The 22,906-nt window shown below is 58.6% G+C and overlaps 1 protein-coding gene across 1 annotated transcript in view; it reads right to left on the reverse strand.

The window, feature by feature from the left end:
* Positions 1-22,906, reverse strand: part of CACNA1I (calcium voltage-gated channel subunit alpha1 I) — a 64,392-nt gene that overhangs the window by 35,408 nt on the left and 6,078 nt on the right. The window contains exons 2-4 of the mRNA XM_058673226.1: positions 16,993-17,104; positions 15,810-15,943; positions 4,218-4,315 (exon numbers count right to left, since the gene is read on the reverse strand). Of these exons, the coding sequence (XP_058529209.1) occupies positions 4,218-4,315; positions 15,810-15,943; positions 16,993-17,104 (344 nt within the window). The remainder of the gene's footprint in view (positions 1-4,217; positions 4,316-15,809; positions 15,944-16,992; positions 17,105-22,906) is intronic.

Here is a 22,906-nt window from a genome sequence, read left to right on the forward strand (position 1 = left end):
GTCGCCACCATCCCCTATGTTGCTGCCTATCTGTGCCCTATCCGTGCCCCTGGGCGAATGTGTGTGCCTCATCCTGCCAGGAGGAGGTGCGTGGGAATCGGGTCACCCCACCTCTGGCCCGGCAGCCCAGCAGTGACTGCTCCTCTGAATGAATGACTGTATGAATGGGCAATTCACAGTGGCGCTCGGGTCTGGTGGCCAGTCCCAGAATCAATCACTCCCTTTTGATTGTGCAACAGACTTAGAACCTGCCTCGTGGGGAGGAGCTACCTCCTCTGCCAGCCCCAGGCCTCACCACATATCCTCCCATGCCACCTCTGCGGAAAAGGCCACCCCCTGGGGGAGTCAGGCCCTCCACTGGCTTCTCCCTGGGAAGGGTGGCCATCCCCCCGCCCCGGCCCTTACCCTAGCTGCCCCTCAAACCCCATGCTCCCAGAGGAAATGCCAGGTCTCCATGGCAACGCCAAGATCTCACCCAACAAATGTCTCTTGAGGGCCTTCCAGCACCCTCCTGTGTTGTGTACGACTGCTGTGACCATGACCCTAGCTGGGCAGCAACGGACTACAGCCCGGGGTGTCAGCAGGTACCTCAGCTACACAAACCACTGTCCCACCCTGTCCACTGCCCTGGCTCACGCCCCTCAGCCTGCCAGATGCTAAGTGTCAGCACCATGAGAGCGACCACTGCCCCCACCTTTGCTGTGAGAGGCGTTCAAAGGTCAGTGACAGACAAAGCACGTGTGGGGACAGGGCCTGAAGGGCCTTGAGGCATCACCACAGCCACAGGAATCCTCTCCTAGGTCCAGAGGTGGGCAGGGGCCGTGGGAACAGGTGGGTGGCTGGGGTCCTGCACACTGAAAAGATCAGGCGCTGGGGAGATGGTTGGCATAACTGAAGGTTCAAATCCCAGCTGGGCTCCAGCCAGCTGCAGGTTCCTGAAGCCCTCTGCCTCAGTTTGCATATCTTGAAACAGGCATTACCAGGGCTCAGGGACCGGCTTGCCACAGTTCCTGCCTGTCATCATTCCTCCCTGCCCCTGCCACCTCAGCCTCTCCGGCCACACTGGTCCCTGCCTAGACCCTGTCTTGTCACTCCGTTAGTCCTGCTCAGCAGTCCCTGCCAGTCTGGAGCCATTACAGGACACCATCACGTCCTTCCCACAGCCGGGGAGTTGGTACCTTTGATACCATTGACCCCTTTAAGAATGGAAGAACCCAGGCCCTGGTCCCCCGGGGGTGAGCAGACCCCCAGGACTTGCACCACATTCTGACAGCGCAGACAGTGGCCGGCTCCAGTGTAGGCTGGCAGCAGGTGTTTCTGTCCATGTGTCCTGCCCCTTGCATGGTCATTGCCTGGGCCCAGCCTGAGGCCCCTGCCAGAAAAAAGGGTACTATTGGACCAGGGATAGTGAGCCCAGGCCGGGGTCAGCCTCCTGCCTTCCCCAGCGCAGGGCTGCCCTAGTTTTTGTGGAAACATGGGCCCAGGAAAACATTGCTGTGGCTGGAGTGAGGAGTGGGCGGGATCAGGCCTGGGATTAGCCGGTGTGGGGAGAAAGGCATAATCCCAGGATGGATCACACAGCAGCAAGGACGCTGCCCTGGGTCTGCAAGGCAGTGCAGGCTGCCCCCCGCCCCACCACCCCCGTTCCCATCCAAGGCTTACCCGGCTGTGAAGAGCCCCCTGCCTGGGCTGGAAAGAGCTGAGAACATCCTATGGAAGCCAGCCCTCATCAGGAAGCCAAGACCCCGGGACATCTTAGGGACACAGTCACAGGGCAGAGTGAGGGTCACAGCTCTCCAGGCTTCACCTGCATCTTCTAGGCTGATGGCGCTGGGCCTCTGCAGCCCTCACTGCAAAAATCCTTCTGTTTATTTTTATTTTGAACAAGACAAAGATTGTGGACCTGTCAGCTCACTCCCCAAAAATGCCCACAACTATAGGGCTGGGCCAGGTCAAAGCCAGTACCTAGAAACTCAATCCAGGTCTTATGTGGAATCCTACTCACATGGGAAGCAAGAACCCAAGTACTTGAGTTGTTACCTGCTGCCTCCCAGGGTGCACATCAGCAGGAAGCTGGAATGGGAAGCAGAGTCAGGGCTCCAACCCACGTGCTCCAGCGTGAGATGGAGGTGTCTCAGGTATTGTCATAACCGCTACACCAAAAGCTCACCCCTAGGTTTTCAACTGCAGGCAACCACCCCACAGTACCACTTGGTCATTAATAACCCACAACTCCATTTTGCCTGGTCTCCAGCTTGCCATCTAGTGGTCGAACTAAAAGTTACACACTGCTGCTGAAAGACCAGGGGCAGACAGTCCCAAGGGTGGAGGGCAGGACTTGGGGATGCTTTGGGGACAAGCGTATTTAGCCTAGAAGCTAAGACCCCCGTGTCCCACATCACAGGAACTGGGTTCCACTCCAGCTCCAACTTCCTGCTGTGCAGACCTCTGGAGGTAACAGTGACAGTTCAAGAGCTTGGGTTCCTTCCGACCACCTGGGAGGTCTCTACTGAGTTCCCAGCTCCTGGCTTTGGCCCCTGCCCAGGCCTGGCTAGCTGTTGCAGTCAGCTGTGGCTCTCACTGCTCATCCTCCCTGTCCCCTGACCCACCCTGTCCCTCAGCACCCTTCTAGGACCCTCAGAGTAGCTCTGGGACCCTCAAGCTCCTCCCATGCGTGTAGGCCCAGGCATGAAAGACTGCCCCTGGAATGTGCAACCTGGACATCACCCAGACCCCACTGCAGTCAAGGGCCCTGCTCCACCTAAACGTACCTGCTCCTCTCAGAGCCAAGAGCACTCAGGGCACTGTCCAGACATGGCCGGCTCAGGCCACTCTCCTTGTCCAATAATATCCCAGAGCATGGCCTCCACTGTCTGCTCGGCCCAAAGCCCAGAACCAGGCCAGCCCACCCTGGCACTCATGCCAGGTGGAGGGCACAGGGGTGGGCTTGTGGGCAGGGAGCAGAGGACAGGGCCCCAAAGCTCAGAGCTGGAGAAGTGGTGACAACGCTGACAGTGGAGAAGGTTCCAGAAGACCATGCTTCCTCTACAGATAGGGAAACCAAGGCTCAGGCAGGGAAGAGGCACGCGGCCATACAGAGCCATGGAAAGTTCAGGGACCTGACCTGCCACAGAATGGCTATGTGACTTGGCACAAGATGCCTCACCTCTCTGGGCCTCACACAACTGCAGGGTGTTGAGTGCGTGGGGCCGCACAAGGTGGACAGGTGCTGCTAGGAGCACCTGTTTCCCACTTCCCCCAGTGGAACTGCTCCTCTCCTGCCCCCAGCCCAGCGAAGTCCTAGCACAGACAGCAGAGAGGGAGATGGGGAGCTGAACCCCCCAGGTCGGTTCATCAAGGCAGTGAGACACAAGGGGAAGGGGGTGCTGCAGGGCTCGGGAGAGATGAACACCAGACAATGCAGGCAGGAGCAGGGCTACGGGGCCCAGATGACCTCTGAACACGCCAAGTGGGCAGAGGGAGGGGCTATACTATAAATGTGCCCCCCCCCTGCAACCAGAGTACATGTGGGCTGCTGCTGGGAGGTCACCGGGATTCAATGACGGTGGGAGCCCTCCTGGGCAGCAGGCTCCACCACACTCCACATCAGGCCGCAAAATCAGCATCTAGTCCTTATCCATCACCCCAGCCTGCCTCGGGTATTTTGTTACAACAGAAACAGACTAGGAAAATGGGTGGATGGAAGAATGCATGGAAGGATGCAGAGATGAAGGAAATAATAGATAAACAGGTGCATGAAAAGAAGGAAGGAAGGATGGGTGGACCGATGGATGGATGGGCAGACAGAAAGACAGAAGGATGGACAGGTGGAAAGATGGGTGAGCAAGCAGGCAGATGAACCTATGGGTGGCCGAGGGAGTGACAGGACTCAGGTTCAGTCAGCTCAAAGGATGGAGTCAGGAACCAGGGCACCAGGACAGGCTCCACACGGCATCCTCCCAGGGCAGCTTCCTTCTATCTGGTGCCCACCTCACAGTCTTTGAGACCACCCTCCTGGGGCTTCAATTGTAGAAAGCCAGCATCCCCATGGGCTGTACCCCGACTTTCTCCAACCTCTTTAGGCCCAGGAGCTGCACAAAGGCAAAGGCACCTCAGCCCAGCTCTGGCCACCCCCACAGTGCTGCTGTGTCTTCTCAAACTGAATGGCCAAGGCCTGGCCGGGTGGGGAGGGCTGGAGGGTGGGCGCTCGGACTCACTGGGCACTCGGTTGATGGCTTTGAGGGGCCGCAGGACGCGCACGGTGCGGATGGCCGACAGGTTGATGTTCTGCAGGTCCAGGGAATACTCGACCATCCTGTGAAAGAGGGGGAGAATGAGGGGTGAAGCCAGGAGACACATGCCCCGCCACACTCACCAGAAGGGCTAAGTTAAGTGGGGCTTCTGCGAGGGGTCTCAAGTGGGTGTGCACTCCCTCAGCTGTGCCAGCTCTGTTCTCCGACAGAGCTGGGAGGCAGCGAGTATGGGGAGCAGAGGCACCAGGCCCCACTGAGAGCCCCCGGCAACTCAGCGCCTCTGCCTGACCTGGAAATGGGGAGGACCATGCCCCCAGCCGGGATTGCCTGAGCCCTCAGGCAGGGGGAGCTGAGGTGCGGAGCGGTCCTCAAACAGACCACAAGTGGGACCTGGACGTCAGAGGCTTTGGGTCCCATGGGTCACTTCCCAGTGTCACCCTTTCTTTTGCTGACACCCGCCACCAGGACACCACAGGCAGACTCCATCCCCAAGGCTCCAGCCCAAGCCCACGCCCCTGCCAGGCCAACCTCGTCTCCACTGTGCCCGCAGTACGGCTGGACCCCATTCAGACATCCCTGCAGTCCCGGAAGCTTCCCACACCAAAGCCCACCAGAAAACCAATGACAAGCTGGGTTCTGGGCACCCCCGGTCAGGAGCGCCCAGCGGGACAGGGGAGCCACCTAAAGGCACACACATCCTGGGATCCTCACCACCACTCTGGCTCTCTTCCCTGGGACCCCACCCAACACCACACATGCCCCCATGCCCCGCCGGCCCCACAGCTCCCTGGAGGCAGCCTGCTTCTCCCAGAGAGTCTTCCCAGATTTCCCACAGTGGACAGGTCTCCATCTGGGGCCCCTTTGTGGTCCCCTATATTTGCATCAGATCTTACCTGCTCATTTGCAACATACACCGCCCCCTTGCTAGAAGACAAGGGACAGGCCATGTGCCAGGGCCAGCAGTGCCAGCCTGAGCCCAGCACCCAGCTCATCAGGCCCCTCTTCTCTCCCGCGGGTTGCAGCACTGCAGCTGGCCCCACCTGTCTGCCAACAGGGCTTTTCCTACTCACTTTCTGTCGGGTGTGAAGCCACCGCCCCCTCCTACTGCTGGAAGAGGGGCTGAGCGAAAGCCCCAGAATGCCCCCCGCTCCAGGCTCGGCTTGCACACATGGCCACACACCAGCACAGTCCTCCCTGTGCACACACTCACAGGTGCCCGCTCCTGCTCAGAGTGACACAGACTAGAAATAGAGACCCGGGGGACTCCGGGGGGCCAAGACAGGGAGCAGGAGGTGGAGGGGCCAGTCAGGCAGACAGGGATGAGTGCTGGGGGGGTTGCCCAGCGGGGAGGAGGGGAAGGACAGAGATGACAAGGCGTGTGAGGATCCCGCGCTCGCGCGTGGGTGAACCAAACTGTCATCTTCCTATTTTGCAGAGCGCTCCAGGCAGCTGGGGAGACGCGGGTGACGTGGCTGTGGGGGCGGCGCAGGCAGGCACAGCAGAGTGCTCTCACCGGACACACACTGGAGTCTGGGAGGAAGTCAGGCCCACTCCAGCCCCTGCCCTACCCTGCCCAGGGGAGCAGGCACACCTGTGTGCCAGGGCCCAGGGGGCACAGCGACCTAACTCCCACAGGTGCCAGTCAGGGATCCACTGCAACCTAGGAAGTTAGGGGATAAAAACGAACAAATGCTCAATGGACAAGTGCATGGTGAAAGAAGTGAACGCCCCTGCAGGCCTATTGTGCATGGGCCTGCTTCCACTGACTTCCCAACCATGCCACTCCACAGATCCCTGGGGATGACACCCAAGCCCCTGGCCATGGCCTTCAAGCCCTGCACACTTTGACACCTAAGCCCAGCTCCACTCAGTGCCGTGGGTACCACCCTAGGCTCGTCCCATATCCCAGGCAAGGCCCCGTCCAGGACCTTCGCTCATTCCCCTGCTCCTTCCAGGGTTGCTTCTCTCTCCCTGCACCAGGATGGAATCCAGCCCTCTTGGCTCTGGCTGCCCCTTCACGCCTTCCCATTCACACCTCCTGTCTGCCTCGGGTTCCCCTCTAAGCAGACCCTCAGCCAGCAAGTAGGCCACTGCCTCTTTGGAGGTGATCCCAGGAAGTGTGTGTGTGGGCACAGGAGCAGGTGACACTGTGGGCAGCCAGCCAGCGTAGCCCCAGCCGGAAACCTAGGAGACCATGTGTGGGCCCAGGGCCCAGGAGGGAGATGTTCACCCCCTTAGGGGAGAGGCCCAGATAAGTGGGTGCTGGCTTGCCTCCTCCTCGCAGACTCAGCAGGCACTTGGGGAATGGATCGCCTCCAATCTCTCCAGAAGGCACCTGCTGGGAGCTACTCTTCCCTCCCATCCTCCTCTCCCTGCCCTGGAGGACTGTGGGGGGTCAGGACTCCCCAGTTCTCACTCCAGAAGTCCAGAAGGGTCATGGGGTGGTGAGAGGCTTTACGCTCCATGCTGGCTTCCCTCAGGCCCCACATAACACACCACTTTCCAGTGTGGGAAATTAATTCCTAATTACAAAGTCAAGTTAGCTCACAGCTTCAGTGTTCAAAGTAAAAAAAGAAAAAAAAATCAACAAAAACCCCTCTCCCTCCTGCCAGCTCCCAGGTACCTCATTAGGTGAACAATTCACACACACTCCCCAATAGCAAACAGCAAGCACTTGTGTCCTCAAGTCACCCCAGGAGCCAGTGGCAAAGACAGGCCCCCAGGGACTGTGCCAAGAGCTAGCAGGGAGGGTGGGCGTTCGTCCTGCAGCGATGACCCAGGACCCAGGCCTGGCCCTATGTGGAGGTCACAGCTGCCCGGCTCAGGGTGGGCCTGTGGTTGCAGGTGCAGCCAGGACTGAAGGAAGGAGCATTCTCTGTCCCCCGAAAGCGGGTGGCTGTGCCGGCCTCTGGCCTCCGTGATGACCTGAGGCCTCTGCCAACACAGAAGGCTGAGGCCAGAGCTGGCAGGCGGCAGGATGCTGACCATATGGCCGGAGCGCCTCCCTGCAGCTGAACCCCAAACCAGCTCTGCCCTCTTCCTCCGGATCCCGGAGCCAAGGCATTCCCCTGGGGGACCGGTCCATGGCTCAGCCCGGCCACATCAGAAGGATTTCCTGAGCACCTGCCATCTGCCAAGCGCTCTGCCACCTTCCCTCGGGTGGTCTCCCCAAGGCCCACCGTGATACCCACTGCAAGAACCCAACTCACCCGTTGCCCCCCTACCTCCCCAGTTGTCAGCTAGGCTGGGAGCACAGGGTACAGGACCAGTGGCCCTGGAGGTAGGGGTACCCAGTGGTTAGGGCACACACTGGGTTCCAGCCCCACTTCGCGGACTGGTATGCTACGTGGCCTGGGGCAGGCCACGTGCACATTTAGTGGCCACGACAGCCTCTAGCATCTGCAAGAGCCAAATGAGTGTGAGCTGTGATCACACCTGAGCTTAGTTCACACTCACTTGCCCTCTCATCACGCTGTACCCACCCAACCCCATTCCTGGGCCTCACCACCTGCCAGGGAGACAGCCTGGACAGGAAGTGCCCCACAAGCCCACTGACCTCATCCCTTCCCTGTCTATCCAGCACCACGCTCCCTCCCCACCAAGCCAGGGACAGGAAGAACGCCACCCCTGGGCTGAGCTGGGCTTACCTACCTTGGGTGCCACTGGGCTCCTAGTTGGAGGCCTCCTGCACACAGGCCTCCTGATCCCAGCGCCCAGCCCAGGGCCTGGCTTGGAAGCAAGCTCCCCATGCCAGCTTGTTCGACTAGTAACTCAAGGGATGAAAGACCAGGAAAAAGCCCCGTGAAACTAGCAGAAAGCGGCTCCACAGTCGGAGAGGCAACACCTTTCCAGAAACCATACCGCCTGGGGGATGTTCACTGGGATAAAAATAGGGTGTTCCCTCCACCTCTGCAAGGGGCCCCTGGGGCCCTTCTCCAAAAATCATGTAAGACCCAGCAAAGAGAAGGGAACCTGAGCCGCTGGGAGCCGCACACCGGCTGCCAGACGGCAGCTGGGGACAACGCAGGCTCACAGTGGTGACCCGACCCTGGCCCATGCACACCACACACAGTAGGAGCTTTATGGAGAGGGTGAAAGAAGGACAGGGAGGAAAGAAACAAGGAAGACAATTAGGGCGTGGCCACCTTAGACCCTGACTTCTGAAGGGGAATCCCCAAGGTGGCAGCATTCCTGCAGTGGGGAACCCTATTGGATGAGACAAGCTCAGCACCCCTATAAAAGGCCAAAGTAGGGGGCCGAACCAGTGGCATAGCCAGCTAATCCTCCATCTGCAGTGCCAGCATCCCATATGGACACCAGTTTGTATCCCAGCTGCTCCACTCCCCACCCATCTCCCTGCTTGTGGCCTGGGAAAGCAATAGAGAATGGCTTGGGACCCTGCACCCACATGGGAGACCTGGAAGAAGCTACTGTTTCCTGGCATCAGACCAGCCCAGCTCTGGCTGTTGTGGCCACTTGGGGAATGAACCAGCATATGGAAGATTCCTCTCTGTCTCTGTGATTCTTTCAAGTAAAATAAATAATTATTTTTAAATAATAGTAAAAACAAAAGGCCAAATGAAGCCCCAGGAGTTCCCCCCATTCGAGGACTCCGGGACAAGACCATGTGTGTGCAGAGACGGTCCTTGCAGGCAGCAAGGAGACCAGCCCTGATGCTGCACCTGCTGGCCCGCAGAGCTGAGACCCACGCTTCTCTGTTCTCCAAATGAACCAAGTCCTCCCCACGTCGCTTCACACAAGCCCCAAAGCCCAGAAGAGCAGGAGTCACGACACACACCTGACTCGGGCCAAGCTCCGACCTCAAAAATGGCGGATCTGGGTAGATCCAGGGAAGAACACTCCAAAGTGGAAGGAAGGGCTGCAAAGTCAGACTCCCCCCAGATCCCCCAGCCACCCTCAGCCCACCTCCACTCAGGCGACCTTCCTCCAAAGGCCCCTTCCAGGGCTGGGGGACCTTTCTGCCACCAGAGGCCATTGGACATTCATAATGTCACTCGTAGAACACAAGTGATCTATCTAAATAAGCCTGCTATCCATGTACTGACCTTGAGTCCCACCTGCGGTTGACAACCTTGGCAGGGCCAGAGGGCTTCCAGGGCCTTCTACAGCCCACAGGCCAGTGGTTCACAGGCTAGGCTCTGGATCTGGGCAGGTGCCGGAGAAGCAGAGGCCAACCACCATGAGATTCTAGAGTTCTCCTGGCACCCTGGCAGGAGGGCTGGGCTGCTGGGAGGGGGAGCAGCAGAACCTGGGGGCATTGGACTCACAGCTTCTTACGACCTCTGTGTAAAGGGCAATGGGCACCCCTGGTGAATGCCATTGGTTGGGCAGGTTTGTAAGTAAATGGGGCTGTGGGCATCCTCAGGCCCGGCCCTGCGGTCCCTCCAATCTGAATCAGGAGCCAGCAGCGTCTGGCTCCTCAGTCAGCTGCCTGCAAGTTGCTAGTGACTGCCCCCCTCCCTGCGGTGTCTGCCATCCTGTTACCATGGAAACGGGCTGCACAGTGACCATCACCTTTCTTCCCACCCTGCCCCACAGACGAAGGAGAAAAAACACTCACACTCAGGTTCCCGCTGGACTCTTTTAAGGCCCAGACCCACATAAGACAACTCCACTTAAAGGAGCCGGTTCCAGGTGCCCCACCAGCCCACCCCATGCGACAGATGGGAAACTAGCGTGCCCCAGACCAAGGCTGCAGGGCCTCTGGGGTTGCCATGAGCCTCAGCCCTGGAGGCCAGACAGACCTGTCTGATCCAGGGTAAGCCAGGAACAGTGCACACACAACCCGGCAGGAAAGACGAGGCTATGGAGGCTTCTAGAAATGGTCCCAGTGATGACCCTCCAGCTGGCTGGGTCTACTGGCAAGCACTGTGGAGCTTGCCCAGCCCACTCAGGCAATGCTATGGCAGCTCTGACCAGGGCCTGGAGATGTGGTGGGACCACAGCCCTGACCAAAGCAGGTGCAGACACTGAGGCCTGAGGACAGGAGTATAGCCAATGCTACAAGTTCAATCTCCTCTTTCCTATGGGGCCTGACAACAGAGAGTGTCGGCTTAGCCAAGATGGCCTGGATGAGGGTGGCCAGGAGACCCACTTCTGGCTACGTAAACAGGGAAAGGGAGGGAGCTGAGCAAGACACCGCTGTTTTTCTGGCCCTAGTGGGCAGGCACCGCTGGCATGGCCCTCCCCATCCCTTCACCCTCTCTCCCAGCCTCTTCTGTCAGCAGCTGCCGTGTGGCAGCCCCCACCACGCAGAGCTACTGCCGTTAACCACTAACCTCAGAACCTCAGTCATTTGTCAGAAAAACTCAGCCAAGGATTTGCTCAGGCCCACCGAGGGGTGGAGTTCTCATTACCTGCAGCCAAATACACTCCTGATAAGGACACTCAGCAAACAAGCAAGGGACACAGGATCCGGGTGATCCCCTGGCTCCACGCATGAACATGAATGGCCGGTGACCTTGGGCAAGCCACTCCCCACGGGGCTCCTCCTAGGAGAGGCAGAAGTGACCACTCACAGCCTCTGGCTGGCGGAGCTCGGCAGAAGATTAAACAAGCTCAGGCCGCAGCAAGCACTTAGCAAAGAGTGGACGTCCTTATTTTTATCCCACCCCTGGACCAAGCCTAACAGCCTTGGGTTTCCTTTGATGGAGCACTGTGGACAAAGAGCTCTCACAGCGCAGAGGGGACATGCCCACCTTGCCCTGGGCTTTTCAGAACACTCTCCTGGGGTGGGGGAAGAGGAGAACCACCCAGAGTTTCCTTCCCTTCCCCAGAGCCGCAGGAGGGAGGGCGGGGAGCTGCTCCCTGCACACCCTGACCCATCCATGTTCGTTATGGCCAGTGAGGCACTGAATTATGGAGTCGCCACTGTCCTGGACGCTACCTGCCCCAGAACACATTCAGGCCCTGGTCACAGAGATGGAGGTGAAGACCCCTCCAAACTCCTCCCCTTTCCTGTGGCTCCAGATGTGGGCCTCACCCTGCAGTGGCAGGGGTGAATGGAATGACCATTCTCCAAGCTGCACCAGGGCCATCCCGGTGCCTGGGGAAAATGTAAATCCTAGGTCCTCCTGCAGCGAGTCCCACAGAGCCTACATTTGAATGTGTGTCTCAGGGACCCTGAACAGCAAGGAAGAAGGAATGCTGAGAAGGGGCGTAAAGGCTGGGCACATGTTTGAGGAGCAGGTGGTATTATCCACTTGTCATCTGAACCTGCGCCACTGGTTGGGGCAGGAAAGGGACTTCTCCTACAACCTCCAGCCTAAGCCCCCTCTCTCCCCTGAGACCAGACATCGGAATTCTTGGGGTAGCTTTTAACAAAGGGGTCTACACCCCTACCCACCATCCTCCCACCTCCCGCCCTCAGCTAGCAACAGCGGCCGGCCAGGGTTACCGCCTGGGGGAGGAGATAGTCACCCAGGTAATGCACAGAGGGCAAGGGATGGATCAAGACTATCTCAAGTTCAACAACGGTATCCTTGAATATTTCATGACCTCCTAATGCACAAAGGCAGGAATGTGGCTTAAGTAAGACAGCGAGGTGTGGTCACCTACACACGGAGAGAGCTGGCTGCCCAGGCTTTGGCACATCCTGCAGAAAAGCCTCTGGTGAGATGCCAGCAATCGGAGGAGCTGCAATACACCACCCTGGCCAAACAAGCCCATAGAGCAGAGGCAGCGAGAGTGGCTGAGTCCAGGGCCCTGGAGGCCGCTGGGAGGCACAGTTACCAGCCAAAATACCAATGTTCCCTCTTTTGGTTTGTAAAAATCACCTGCTTTGAGTTCCACATGGGAGAGCCCTTGAAGTTCCGTGACCCCATGAGGTGGAGTGGGGTCACATGGCCCCCGGACAAGGTGCTAGTCTCCCGCACCATACTGGGCCGAGGCCACTGAATCTCTTCATCCCAAAAGCCATCATCAGGTGCTTGGGAGTCTGTTCCCAGACCAGGGACTGAAGCCCACGCATGGCCACGCGAGTCCCCTGGGCATGCTGGCATGCAGAGGGAGGACACCTCATTCAGCGGGACCACTACAAGTATCCCAAGACCAGAGTTGAGTCTGCCGGCCAGCACTCGCTGCAGTCCCCCTGCCAGCCCCCCTGCCAGCCCCCTGCTGCACTCCTGCCAGCACTCGCTGCCCCCCTGCAAGTCCCCCTGCCAGCACTCACTGCAGCCCTCCTGCCAGCCCCCCTGGCTCCCACACCTCCCTCCACTCTCCACCCTCCCATCCCACTTCATGCCCCTGTGCCTGGCCAACTCAAACTTAGGTCCAGGTCTCTTTTGTTTATCACAGCATACACTGACCCCATCACCACCACCACACCCCAAAGAGGGGTCCCTAGTCCATGACCTCTGGGTCTCACTCCTGCCAGGCTGCAGCACCGGCCCCTGTGGCCGGCAGCCTGGCAGGCCTGCAGGCCAGAGGAAGTGAGCAGGCAGTCCCAGGGATGCGTCTCGGGTGGGGAAAGGACTTGGAAGGCTACACTGTGGTGCCCAGGGCTGTGACCCTGCACAAGGGACCAGGAAGCCCTTGAGGTCAGAGGCGGGGCTGGTTCCCGACTGTCCAGCGTCTGGCTTAGGGCTGGGCCTGTGCCTGGTGGCCATGCAGCCAAGCCCTCCCCATTGAACCTGACCTCCCACCAACAGGAGCTATACCTCCGTGCGTGCACAGCCGTGATGAAGGACTTCCCAGCAGTGACAGCAGGCCTGTCTGATCCAGGAAGCAAGCATGGCCTGCCTGAACACAGTCCTTGTGTGTCAGCCCCAAGCGCAGTCCTCCCTGTCCCCGGAGGACACAGGCTGCAGGCCCTCCACACCCAACCCCAGGATAAGACCACGCTGAGACCTCACACCACACCACCAAAGCCAGGCTGCTCAGCTCACAGAACCCCATCATCCTGATTCAGAAAGAAGAGCAGGGAGACAGGTGGGGGAAACAATCTGTCAGCAACAGAGGGACCATGGTGTCCCCAAAGGCAGGGTGGGGCCCGAGGGATGTGGTGGGTGGGACCACAGTTGTGAGGACAAAAATCACCCTGACGTTTGCAATGCCATTCTGCCACAGAAGACTTGCTTCAGGATTATCTCACCATCCAGGGGACGACACCTTGGCTCAATTCATTGTTTCCCACTCATTATTGGTGTAGATGCCATAAAATCCCACATTAATGTGCAGGACTGGATCTGGCCAGAATGCAAACAGTTTTTGCCCGGCCAGCAAGAGAAACCCCACACAGCTGTTACTGCCCTGCACAGGCCATCAAGCAGTTTTAAGTCTAGCCTCTCTCACTCTCTTTCTATTTCCAAATTCTCTCTCAGTTTCTGCTGGGTCGGCTGCTGGGCCTCTCCTCAAGAAACAGAAGCACCTGGGGAAGTCAGGTGACTCCAGCAGGAGCCGGCAGAGTCGGCTTGAGAAAGGACCATGCTTGAGAAGGGACCATCCCTGACTCAGAGACACCCAGGCAGGGCATTTGCGAGGGTCCCGGAGAAAAGACACGCGTGCAAGGTGCTTGGTGGCAATTCTGCAGTAAGAACATAGAGGAGGACGAGCAAGAACTAAAGAAGGGGTGGAAGGAAGGCCAGGTGTTTGTACCGGAGGGTAAGATGCCAGCTGCATCCCTGTGTCGCATGCATCAGTGTGCCCGGCTCTGCTCCTGACGTAGCTTCCTGGTGGTGTATGCACCGGGCGGCAGCCTGTGGCTCAGTCAGGCTCCTGCCACCTCGAAGGACACCTAGGGAGCTCCTGTCTCAGTGTCATCCCTGGGAGACACTTGAGAAGGGAAGCAGCCAATGAGAGACAGCTCGCTCTTGCACTCTTTTCTCCTCTCTCTGCCTCTCAACGAAATAAATGTTTAAAATGTCATGGGAGGGGCCAGCATTGTGGCATAGTGGTTTAACCATGGCCTGTGATGCTGGCATCCGATAGGGGCACCAATTCCGCTTCTGGCTGCTCTACTTCCAATCCAGTTCCATACTAATGTGCCTGGGAGAGCAGAAGATGGCCCAGTGGTCCCCGCGTAGGAGAGCTGGAGGAAGCTGCTGGCCTCGGCCTGACCCAGCCCTGGCCATTGAGGCTATCTGGGAAATGAGTCAGCGGATGGAGGATCACTCTACCTTTCCAATAGACTAATACATCTTTGAACTGGGGAGAGGGAAGACCATGGAAAATGCACTTAAAAGCAGGAGTAGTGAGCCTCATTTCTAAGCTGAATGACTATGCATGTCTTGGGTTTGCAAAGGAGCCCCCCTCCACCCCAAGCCTGCCCCAGAGCAAGCTCTGAACGCTGAAGATGCAGACAGCCTGTACAAAGTGGCTAGGAGAGAGCAGGTTGTCTCCTGAGAGGGGGGAACAGGACCTGGGCCACCCCGCGACACTACACCGTCCATGCAGGCTGCTAGTGGGAGAAGCCATGCCCACACTGTCCTCCCCCCACCCAGGGGACCACAGGGACACAAGTACAGCCCCACAGGTGCCCAACACCTCAGGATATCCTCCTGCCAAACCAAAGGAACTCATACGAACTTGACCGAGGGGGCCCCAGGGAACATGAGAAACCGCACAAAGCTGTCCAGGCTGCTGGTGACGCGTGGGGAGTAGGGGACAATGCCACTGAGAAAGTGAGCATGACACCAAGGGGAGGCCACCGTCCCTCTGAAAAGGCCCAGTGAGATGGACCCCCTCATGCTAGGACCAGCCCGTGGGATTCCACACACACTCCTGGTGGGACCCCCGGCCACTGGTTCCTCATCTCAGCCAAGCACTGGGCTGCCTCGAGGCTTCTTCTCCATGGCAGCACATACCCGAGCACACACATGTGAACTCACACTCATATACACGCACCACAGCCTCCAGCCTGGTCCTCTGCCATGTGGTCCCATCCCTGGCAACAGCTGCTGCTTCCTCCGCTGTGCCATCACCCCAAGAAAGCACTGGAACCCCTGAGTCAGACTGACTCAATCTGGCTCCTATCCCAAAGGCAAACTGTAGCACTTGGCCCATGTCCACCATACCACAGCTGGGAGAGGCCTCCATGGGTGAGACTGCCTCCCTCTGCCCCTCCCCAGGACTGGGTACTCCTAACAGCCCTGCCTGATGGGTGGACCATGCATGGCTGTGACCGGAAAAGCAGGGACAAGGCACAAAGCAGGCCCTGAGGGGCTGCATGCTGGGCCATGGTGCCCCCTGGCCTCCGGGACCATGGCTCAGGTCTTGGTTGAAATAGTTTGGGGCCCAGGCTCCCCCTCTGTCACTTTTGGGGATCTAGGGTAACAACAATAACAGCTCACATTTGCCGAGCACTCACTCTGAGGGAAATGTAATTGGAGCTCCCATGTTACAGATGAGAAAACAGAGGCCTAGTCAGGGCCCTTGGCCTTCTCAAGGTCACCCAGCAAACCAGCTGGGTGACAGAGCCCAGGATCAGCTGGCCGCACAGGAGGGGCAAAGGCATGTCCACCCAGGCCCCTCCCAGCTCAGCCCACCTGAACACACGGCCGCACTGCCAGCACCGCGGGTCGGGTCCATGCCGCTCACCCGGCCATGACGATGAAGAAGTCCAAGCGGTTCCACGTGTCCCCAAGGTAGCACTTCTTGCCAAAAATGCCCAGGGCCACCATCTTGAGCACCATCTCCATGGCGAAGAAGATAAAGATGAAATCATCGAAGACCTACGGAGGGCAGAGGAGAAGGAAAACAAGCAGCAGAACAAGTCTCGGGGGTCAGAGCCACCAGTGGCCTGGAGAGGACCCGCAAAACTGGCGCAGCGCAGTCCACCCTTGGGAGACCTTCACCAGAAACAAGGAGAGCTGCAGCCGATTCAACTCAAGAGTGTCAGAGCTCCTGAGTGCCAGAATGAAGGCGGGAGGAGCTGGGAGTCGGCCATTCCCCTGGGGCCTCAGCTATGAGACAGGCTGCTGCTCGCTTGACCCAGATCCCCAGCTAGTACGGGCTGGGCGAGGGACCTGGGGGCACTTTTTATGTTTGTACTGCTGTGATCTGAGAAGCAGAGATGGACAGAGATTGGCAGCAGTCATCTGCTTCATTCCCTAAATGCTTGAACTGGCCAGTACTGGGCTGGGCCAAGCCAAGCCAGATCCAGGAACTCTACCCAGGGTTCCCATGGGCGACAGGAACCCTGTTCCCTGAGCCACCATCACTGTAGTCTCCCAGGGACCCCAGCAGCAGGAAGCCAGAGTCAGGAGCCCGAGCTGGGGGATGAACCCAGGTTCTCCAATGGGGGTGCAGGGGTCTTAAGCAGTATCTCAGCTGTTAGACCAAAGGCCCACCCCAGGGGTCCAATACTTAGCAAGGGTCCCAGGAGCTCAGTGCTGCTTGGAAACAGAGCCCTGGGATCCCCAAGAGGCAGGGGACAAGGCCTCCTCCAGAGGAACCTGTCCTCCTGGAAGGTGGGGCTGACCCTGGCAGCCCGCACCACAAGTGCACAGACCTGCACAGGTGCCTGGAAAGCGCTGAGGTCATGGCCCCCATTTTGGAACTGGGGAAACCTGGAAGCCGCTCACCCTTTACTCAGAGCCGGGGGAATCCAAGCAGGTTGTGTCAAAGGAGGAGTGCACCTGTACGCTAGCAGGAGGTGGAGGCTGGCAGAGGAGATGGGGGCCTGCACTGGGGCAGAGGCCCTACACGGAGATGAGGAATGAGAGGGGCAGGGGGACAGGGCTTGGTCGGGGAGAATGGTAAGGGGGTTGCGGGGGCTTACCTGCAGGATCTTGCAGCGGTCCGACAGACAGTCCATGTCGTCACAGGGCTGGTACATGCCCAGGGTCACACAGTTCAGCAAGATCACCAGCATGCTGACACACTCAAACCATGTGCACAGGCAGGTTAAGGGCAAAGCCGCCACAGACATGGGCGGGCACTCCAGTCCTGAACAGGGTCAACCCCCAAGTCTCCCAAGATCTTACAGCCAGCCCATCCATCTCAACAGACAGGGCCACACCCAGCAAGCCACCCCGATTCCAGCTCCTCCCTCCCCTTAAGGAGAAGACACCACTTGCAAAGCTGGACACCCCCTCGCCTCCCCACCCGTGACCTCCTCCTCCTGTCCCTACCTCCTTTCTCTGAGCACTTCACCCTCCCTTCCCCAGTCTGATGGCAGAGGGTCCTGCTGTGCAGCTGAGATCAGCTAGACCCCAGACCCTGCACCAGGCAAGTGTCTGCAGACCCCAAGTGTCTGCACCCCAGGGCAGGCCCTCGGGGCATGGGATGTGTGCAGACACTTTGGTGAGGGGAGAGCAACAAAGGTCCAGCGGCCTGAGCCACACGCAGCATGAACGGCCACAATCAGACTGTGGGGCAGACTTCCAAGCCTCGACACCTGCATCTGACTGAAGTCACCACCCACAACTCTGTCCCCAGAAATGCATGTCAGGAGAAGGGAAGGCAGCTCTGGGGTCCTCAGCACCGGCCAGCGCCAAGCTCCCCCAGCTGTCAGCTCAGACCTCCCCAGCCACCTCGGGGCCTCTGCATGAGCTGTCCCCCAGCGCCCTCGACTTTCATCCCCCTCTCTGAAGCCCCAGCCTGTCTGCCCTGGCTGGCCTTGCCCTCTCTCCAAGCGCCTGTCACTCTTGTCCATTCCCAACACGCTCATCACCTTCACTCACTCTCCAAGGGCAGCTGTGACCTAACGCTGCCAACTGAGCACCTTACATGTTTGCTGGGTGCACTCTGATACCCTGTGCTGCCCAGACGCCCCCACCCCTCGGTGCCACCAACCAGACCCCACCGGGAATGAAGCGCACAGCTCCAGCCTGCTGGGAGAGGAGCCTGGTTTCCATGGCAACAGCCTCTCTCCCACCCCCAGGCCCTTACACACCTTGGGATGGTGCCTTCGCCCCCTGCCCCCGCCTCAGACCCTCACTCCGGCCCCGCTCCTTCCTTTCCCCCCCTGCCACCCCGACCCTGCTGCCACTCTCCCACCAAACCCTGTAATTAATTTCAGTGGCTGCCAGGGCCCCCTTCTTGTCTGAGCATCACTCCAGCAGCAGCAGCTTCATCACTAATTAACTTTTCTGAAGTTCAAACGTTCTAATTACCAGCGAACCTCCGCATCCTCCCGCTCCCCTCCACCTCCTCCTGGCCGCAGCCTCTGCCCCTTCTGCCCTTCCTGCCTGTCTCAAGGTCAAAGTTTACTCAGCAGGGGCTTTCCCCAGGGCCCAGTGCCCCCACTGCTTCCTCCCCAGGGACCTAGGCAGTGCATGGGGAAGAGGGGTCAGCAGAACCATTTCACAGATAAGGAAAACTGGGGCTCAGAGCAATTGGAGCCTCTTCTGACTATTGGGAAGCACCAAAGCTGAGAACCACATCTGGCCTGGTGCATCCCGAGGTGAGGTCTGGCCTGCCCCTGCCTTGGACTTCCACGAACCCTCAGGCCAGCCCCAGTCTTTCTCCTGCAGCCTGCGACAGCCTCTCTGAACCTTGAGCTCTGACCTCTGGCAACCCCACGCCACAACCTGTACCCGCTGTGCCTGATGTTGAGTGAGTCTGCCGCAGGTGTTGCCTCCCTGAGTCCTCACAGCCTCACTTTCAAGCATGGAAAATAAGGTACAAGGGGTTAGGTCTCCCCAACGCCCCGTGCTGGGAAAGGGCAGAGCTTAGACACACCTGTTCTTGTGGTCCCCAAGCTCGTGTGTCACCACTAGACTTTGTCTTATGTGTCTGAGAGGCAGCAAGAGAGACAAGCAGAGCTTCCAGCTGCCGGCTCACACCCCAGATGTCCACAACAGCCAGGTGGGAGCTGGAACTCCACCCAGAGACCCAACTACCTGAGCCATCACCCCTGGATCCCAGTGTCTGTTAACAGGGAGCTGGAATCAGGAGCCAGAGGGATCTCAAATGCAGGCATCCTGCACATTGGTGATCTGACAGTGCCCAAGGTCACACGGCCCATGAACAGCATGGGCTGTCACTCTAGGCCGCTGCCTCCGCGCCTCAGCCAGCCTGCCCACCCGCACGGTGCACAGAGTCCCCAAGGACATAGCGAGAGCCGCTTTCATCTCCACACTGCTTAGCTCCCACGATCTCCTGGGCACACACGTACAGGCACTCTGGACCCCAGGGGGCCCGAGGCACGAGGGGGGATCCCAGATGACAGCGGCCTTTCCAGAGTCCAGGAGGTTCAAAAGTCGCTAGAAACCGCATTGCCGCCAGGAGCTCGGGGATCAAAAGCACCGGCCTGCCTGCAAGCGGAGGCCAACGAGGGCAATAGCGGGAGGTCGAGGGAGGTCGGGGCCTGGCCTGGCCCAGGCCCAATGGGGAGCTTGGCAGGCAAAGCCAACTTCCCAGAACCATCTGGGGGCCAGGAGGGGCTCTAAGGCTCACTCCACGAAGGCAACGGGTCTTGGCAGCCACTCTGCCTCCTGAGGCAGCCTGCACCCTCCTGGCAGGGACCTGCCCAGGTTACCCAGCAGGCCCTGAGCAGACATCCCAGTAGGGGTACCTGTGTCACAGCCCAGCTGGGAACAGCCACCAGGCACTGGAGCCCCCTCAGGCAGCCATCTCAAGGGGCGCAGAGGAGAAAGAGAGGCATGGCAAAGGTGAGGCCATCAGCCCCACCTCCAGGAAGCCCTCCAGAATGGTCTGGACCTGCACACCCCACTCCCCAGCCCCAGACTGCTCCTCAAGTCTTCCAAGGTCCCCAGACTTGGGGCCCCAGAGAGTTAAGGAGCATCTACTGAGTTACTGTAGCATGCCAAGCAACAGCTTAACAGGAGTGATGATAGTAATGGCGGCAAACATTTCTGAAGGGTTCTACAATGTTGTAACAGCTGGAGCTTTCTGATCAGCCAGAACAGTGTATGTTGTTTAGACTCTGACCAAAACCCAAGCAAGCAGCCCGACAGTCATCAGCTCTTGCCACAGAGCTCTGTCTCTTTGCAACAGGGTCAGGGTCTCACATGTTTCAGTTTTGTTGCAAAGAAAAAGCCACCTGGCCAGGGAGGGAGTGAGAGTCCCACCCTGGCTTCAGCTGCTGATCACAGGAACTCACCTAGCATAGAAAACAAAGTGACGCCGCCACATGCCCCACGGCCAGACGTCCACTGCGCATGTACTTTCCACTCGGCCTTTCCAGAACAATCCGTCTAAGTGGACAAGTGGCCTTATGGGAAACAGGCCAGCTAGGACACCTGCATCCCAAAGCAGGGGGCACAGGTTCAAGGCCCGGCTGCAGCTCCCAACTCCAGATTCCTGTTTAACGCAGATCCTAAGGGAGGCAGCACTGCTGGCCATGGTCACGGGGTCCCTACCACCCCTGTGAGAAACACAGACTGAATTCCTGGCTTGGGTCAGGGCTTTGAGGGCATGACCCCGGGGACAGATGCTCTATCTCTTCTGTCTCTCAAATAAATAAATGGAAAAAATTTTTTAAAAATCCATTTAGAGCTGGATATGATCAGGGTCAGACCAGAACCTCAGCCAAGGGCCCCCCAGACAGGCCCCCCACCAGAAAGACGCTGCTATGGAGGCAGCAAACATTGGTACAGGGCCAGGCAGGGGGCATGGGCAGATCAGAGTCGCTGCTCGCTTACCACCTTTGCACCTTGGTCATCAACCACACACTCTGTCACCTGCAGCGCAGAGCCGAGGCATGGAGTGGAGTATTTGCTTTCTTCTCTCCCACACTGTCTCCGCCTCCTAGGGACCCCAGCCACAGGCATGGGGAGGCAGCCGGGGCAGAGATGAGCAAGCCTGCTGCCGGCTGGTCTGGCTAGGCCCCTGCTGGGCATCCAGACCCATCTGGGGATGGTGGCACACAGCGAGCTCCAAAAGGCCCCTCCTATGGGGAAGAGCAAGGCACAAGGCCATGAGAAGGGAGGCCTGTCCAGGGGGTGGGGGAGAACCTGCCACAGGGGACCCCAGACATGCAGAGGACCAGCAAGAGCCATCCTGTACCCTAAGCACCCTCAAATCTCAAAAAGGCCTCAAAGGACAGGATCATCAGGGCAGCCACCATGCCAGGGGTGCCCTCACACCTGCCAGTTCCCAGTTGGAGAGTGGCTGGACAGAGGGGGCAGTGCCCAAAGCCAAAGCAAGCCCCGTGGGCCAGCCGCCTCTCCAGGAGCCAGCCAGAGGCCTGCACGGTTACCATAGCGACCACCACCCTCCTCCTGCAGGCCTGACTGTCAGGTCCCCATGGGGGGGGGGGGGAGGGTGAATCGGGTGTGGAGTGGGAGTGCTGGGTTTGGCAGAGGTGTCCAAGTTTGTTTTGATTTCTGTCAAATCTGAAATCTGATCCATTTCTGGGGGTCTGTCTCTGCTGTCTAAATAAACCCAGCGGAGGAAGGAGCTGAGGCTATGACCTCCTATGCTGGGATCCAGGGAGCCAGACTGATTCCTCATGGTGGGCCCCTCTGCCCCCAGTTATTGAGGACAGGAGGCTCAAAGGCCTGAACTTGCCAGCCCCACTTCCCAGTTCATGGGCCTGCCCCATAAGCATCCATGGAGCACCTGCTGTATACCCGGCCTGGGCACCAACCCCTACTCGCTCCCCAGTGGTGCCTAAACATGCCCCAGTCCAGGATCACCCAGTGTTGTGTGGCCATGTCACATGTGTTGCAGCCACGCAGGCCACTTCTGCATGTCCACTGCATCCTGGGGCGGGGGGCTCTAAGAGGATATTTGTTGATTCACTCATTCATTCTTTCATTCATTCATGCCACTGAGCCTGGGGGGCAACAGTGTCGATCACAGCTAAACACAGGCCAGCCTGGGACCCAGCAGGGCTGCCCTGGGCGAGTGCTCGGGAGAAAGTTCAGTCCCCACCCAGGCACAGTTCAGAACATTTCTGGCTGTATCCTTGATAACTGCGCCCCGCTTCCCCAAAACCCAGCCACAAGCCAAGGGTCCGTCAATAAGGGGCCAAGAAGGGATTCCACCAGGAGGCTGGCTCCCGGAGCACATCTACACCTACAGGCATGTCTAGCCATCCTCACTTGGCCAGGTTGGGAGCTGGCCTCCGGGGAGATCAGGCCAAGCATGGGGATGGATGGATGGATGCGTAGATGGATGGGTGGGTGGGTGGATGGATGGATGGATGGATGGATGGGTAAATGGACAGATGGATGTATGCATACATAATTGAATGGATGGGGCCCGGCGGCGTGGCCTAGAGGCTAAAGTCCTCACCTTGAACGCGCCGGGATCCCATATGGGCGCCGGTTCTAATCCTGGCAGCTCCACTTCCCATCCAGCTCCCTGCTTGTGGCCTGGGAAAGCAGTCGAGGACGGCCCAGTGCATTGGGACACTGCACCCGCGTGGGAGACCTGGAAGAGGTTCCTGGTTCCCGGCTTCGGATCGGCGTGTACCGGCCCGTTGCGGCTCACTTGGGGAGTGAAACATCGGACGGAAGATCTTCCTCTCTGTCTCTCCTCCTCTCTGTATATCTGACTTTGTAATAAAAATAAATCTTTTAAAAAAATTGTCTCTAAAAAAAATAATTGAATGGATGGATCAATAGTTGGATGATGGGCAGATGAATGGATAAGTGGATACATGGGTAGATAAATGAACAATTGCATGGATGGATGGCTAGATGAATAACTGAATGAATGAACGGAAAGATGGATGGAGGGAGGGGAAGGAGGGAGGGATGTCTAGGTGGATGGAGGGATAG

This window comes from Ochotona princeps, chromosome 15, assembly GCF_030435755.1.
Source record: "Ochotona princeps isolate mOchPri1 chromosome 15, mOchPri1.hap1, whole genome shotgun sequence".
NCBI lineage: Eukaryota > Metazoa > Chordata > Mammalia > Lagomorpha > Ochotonidae > Ochotona > Ochotona princeps.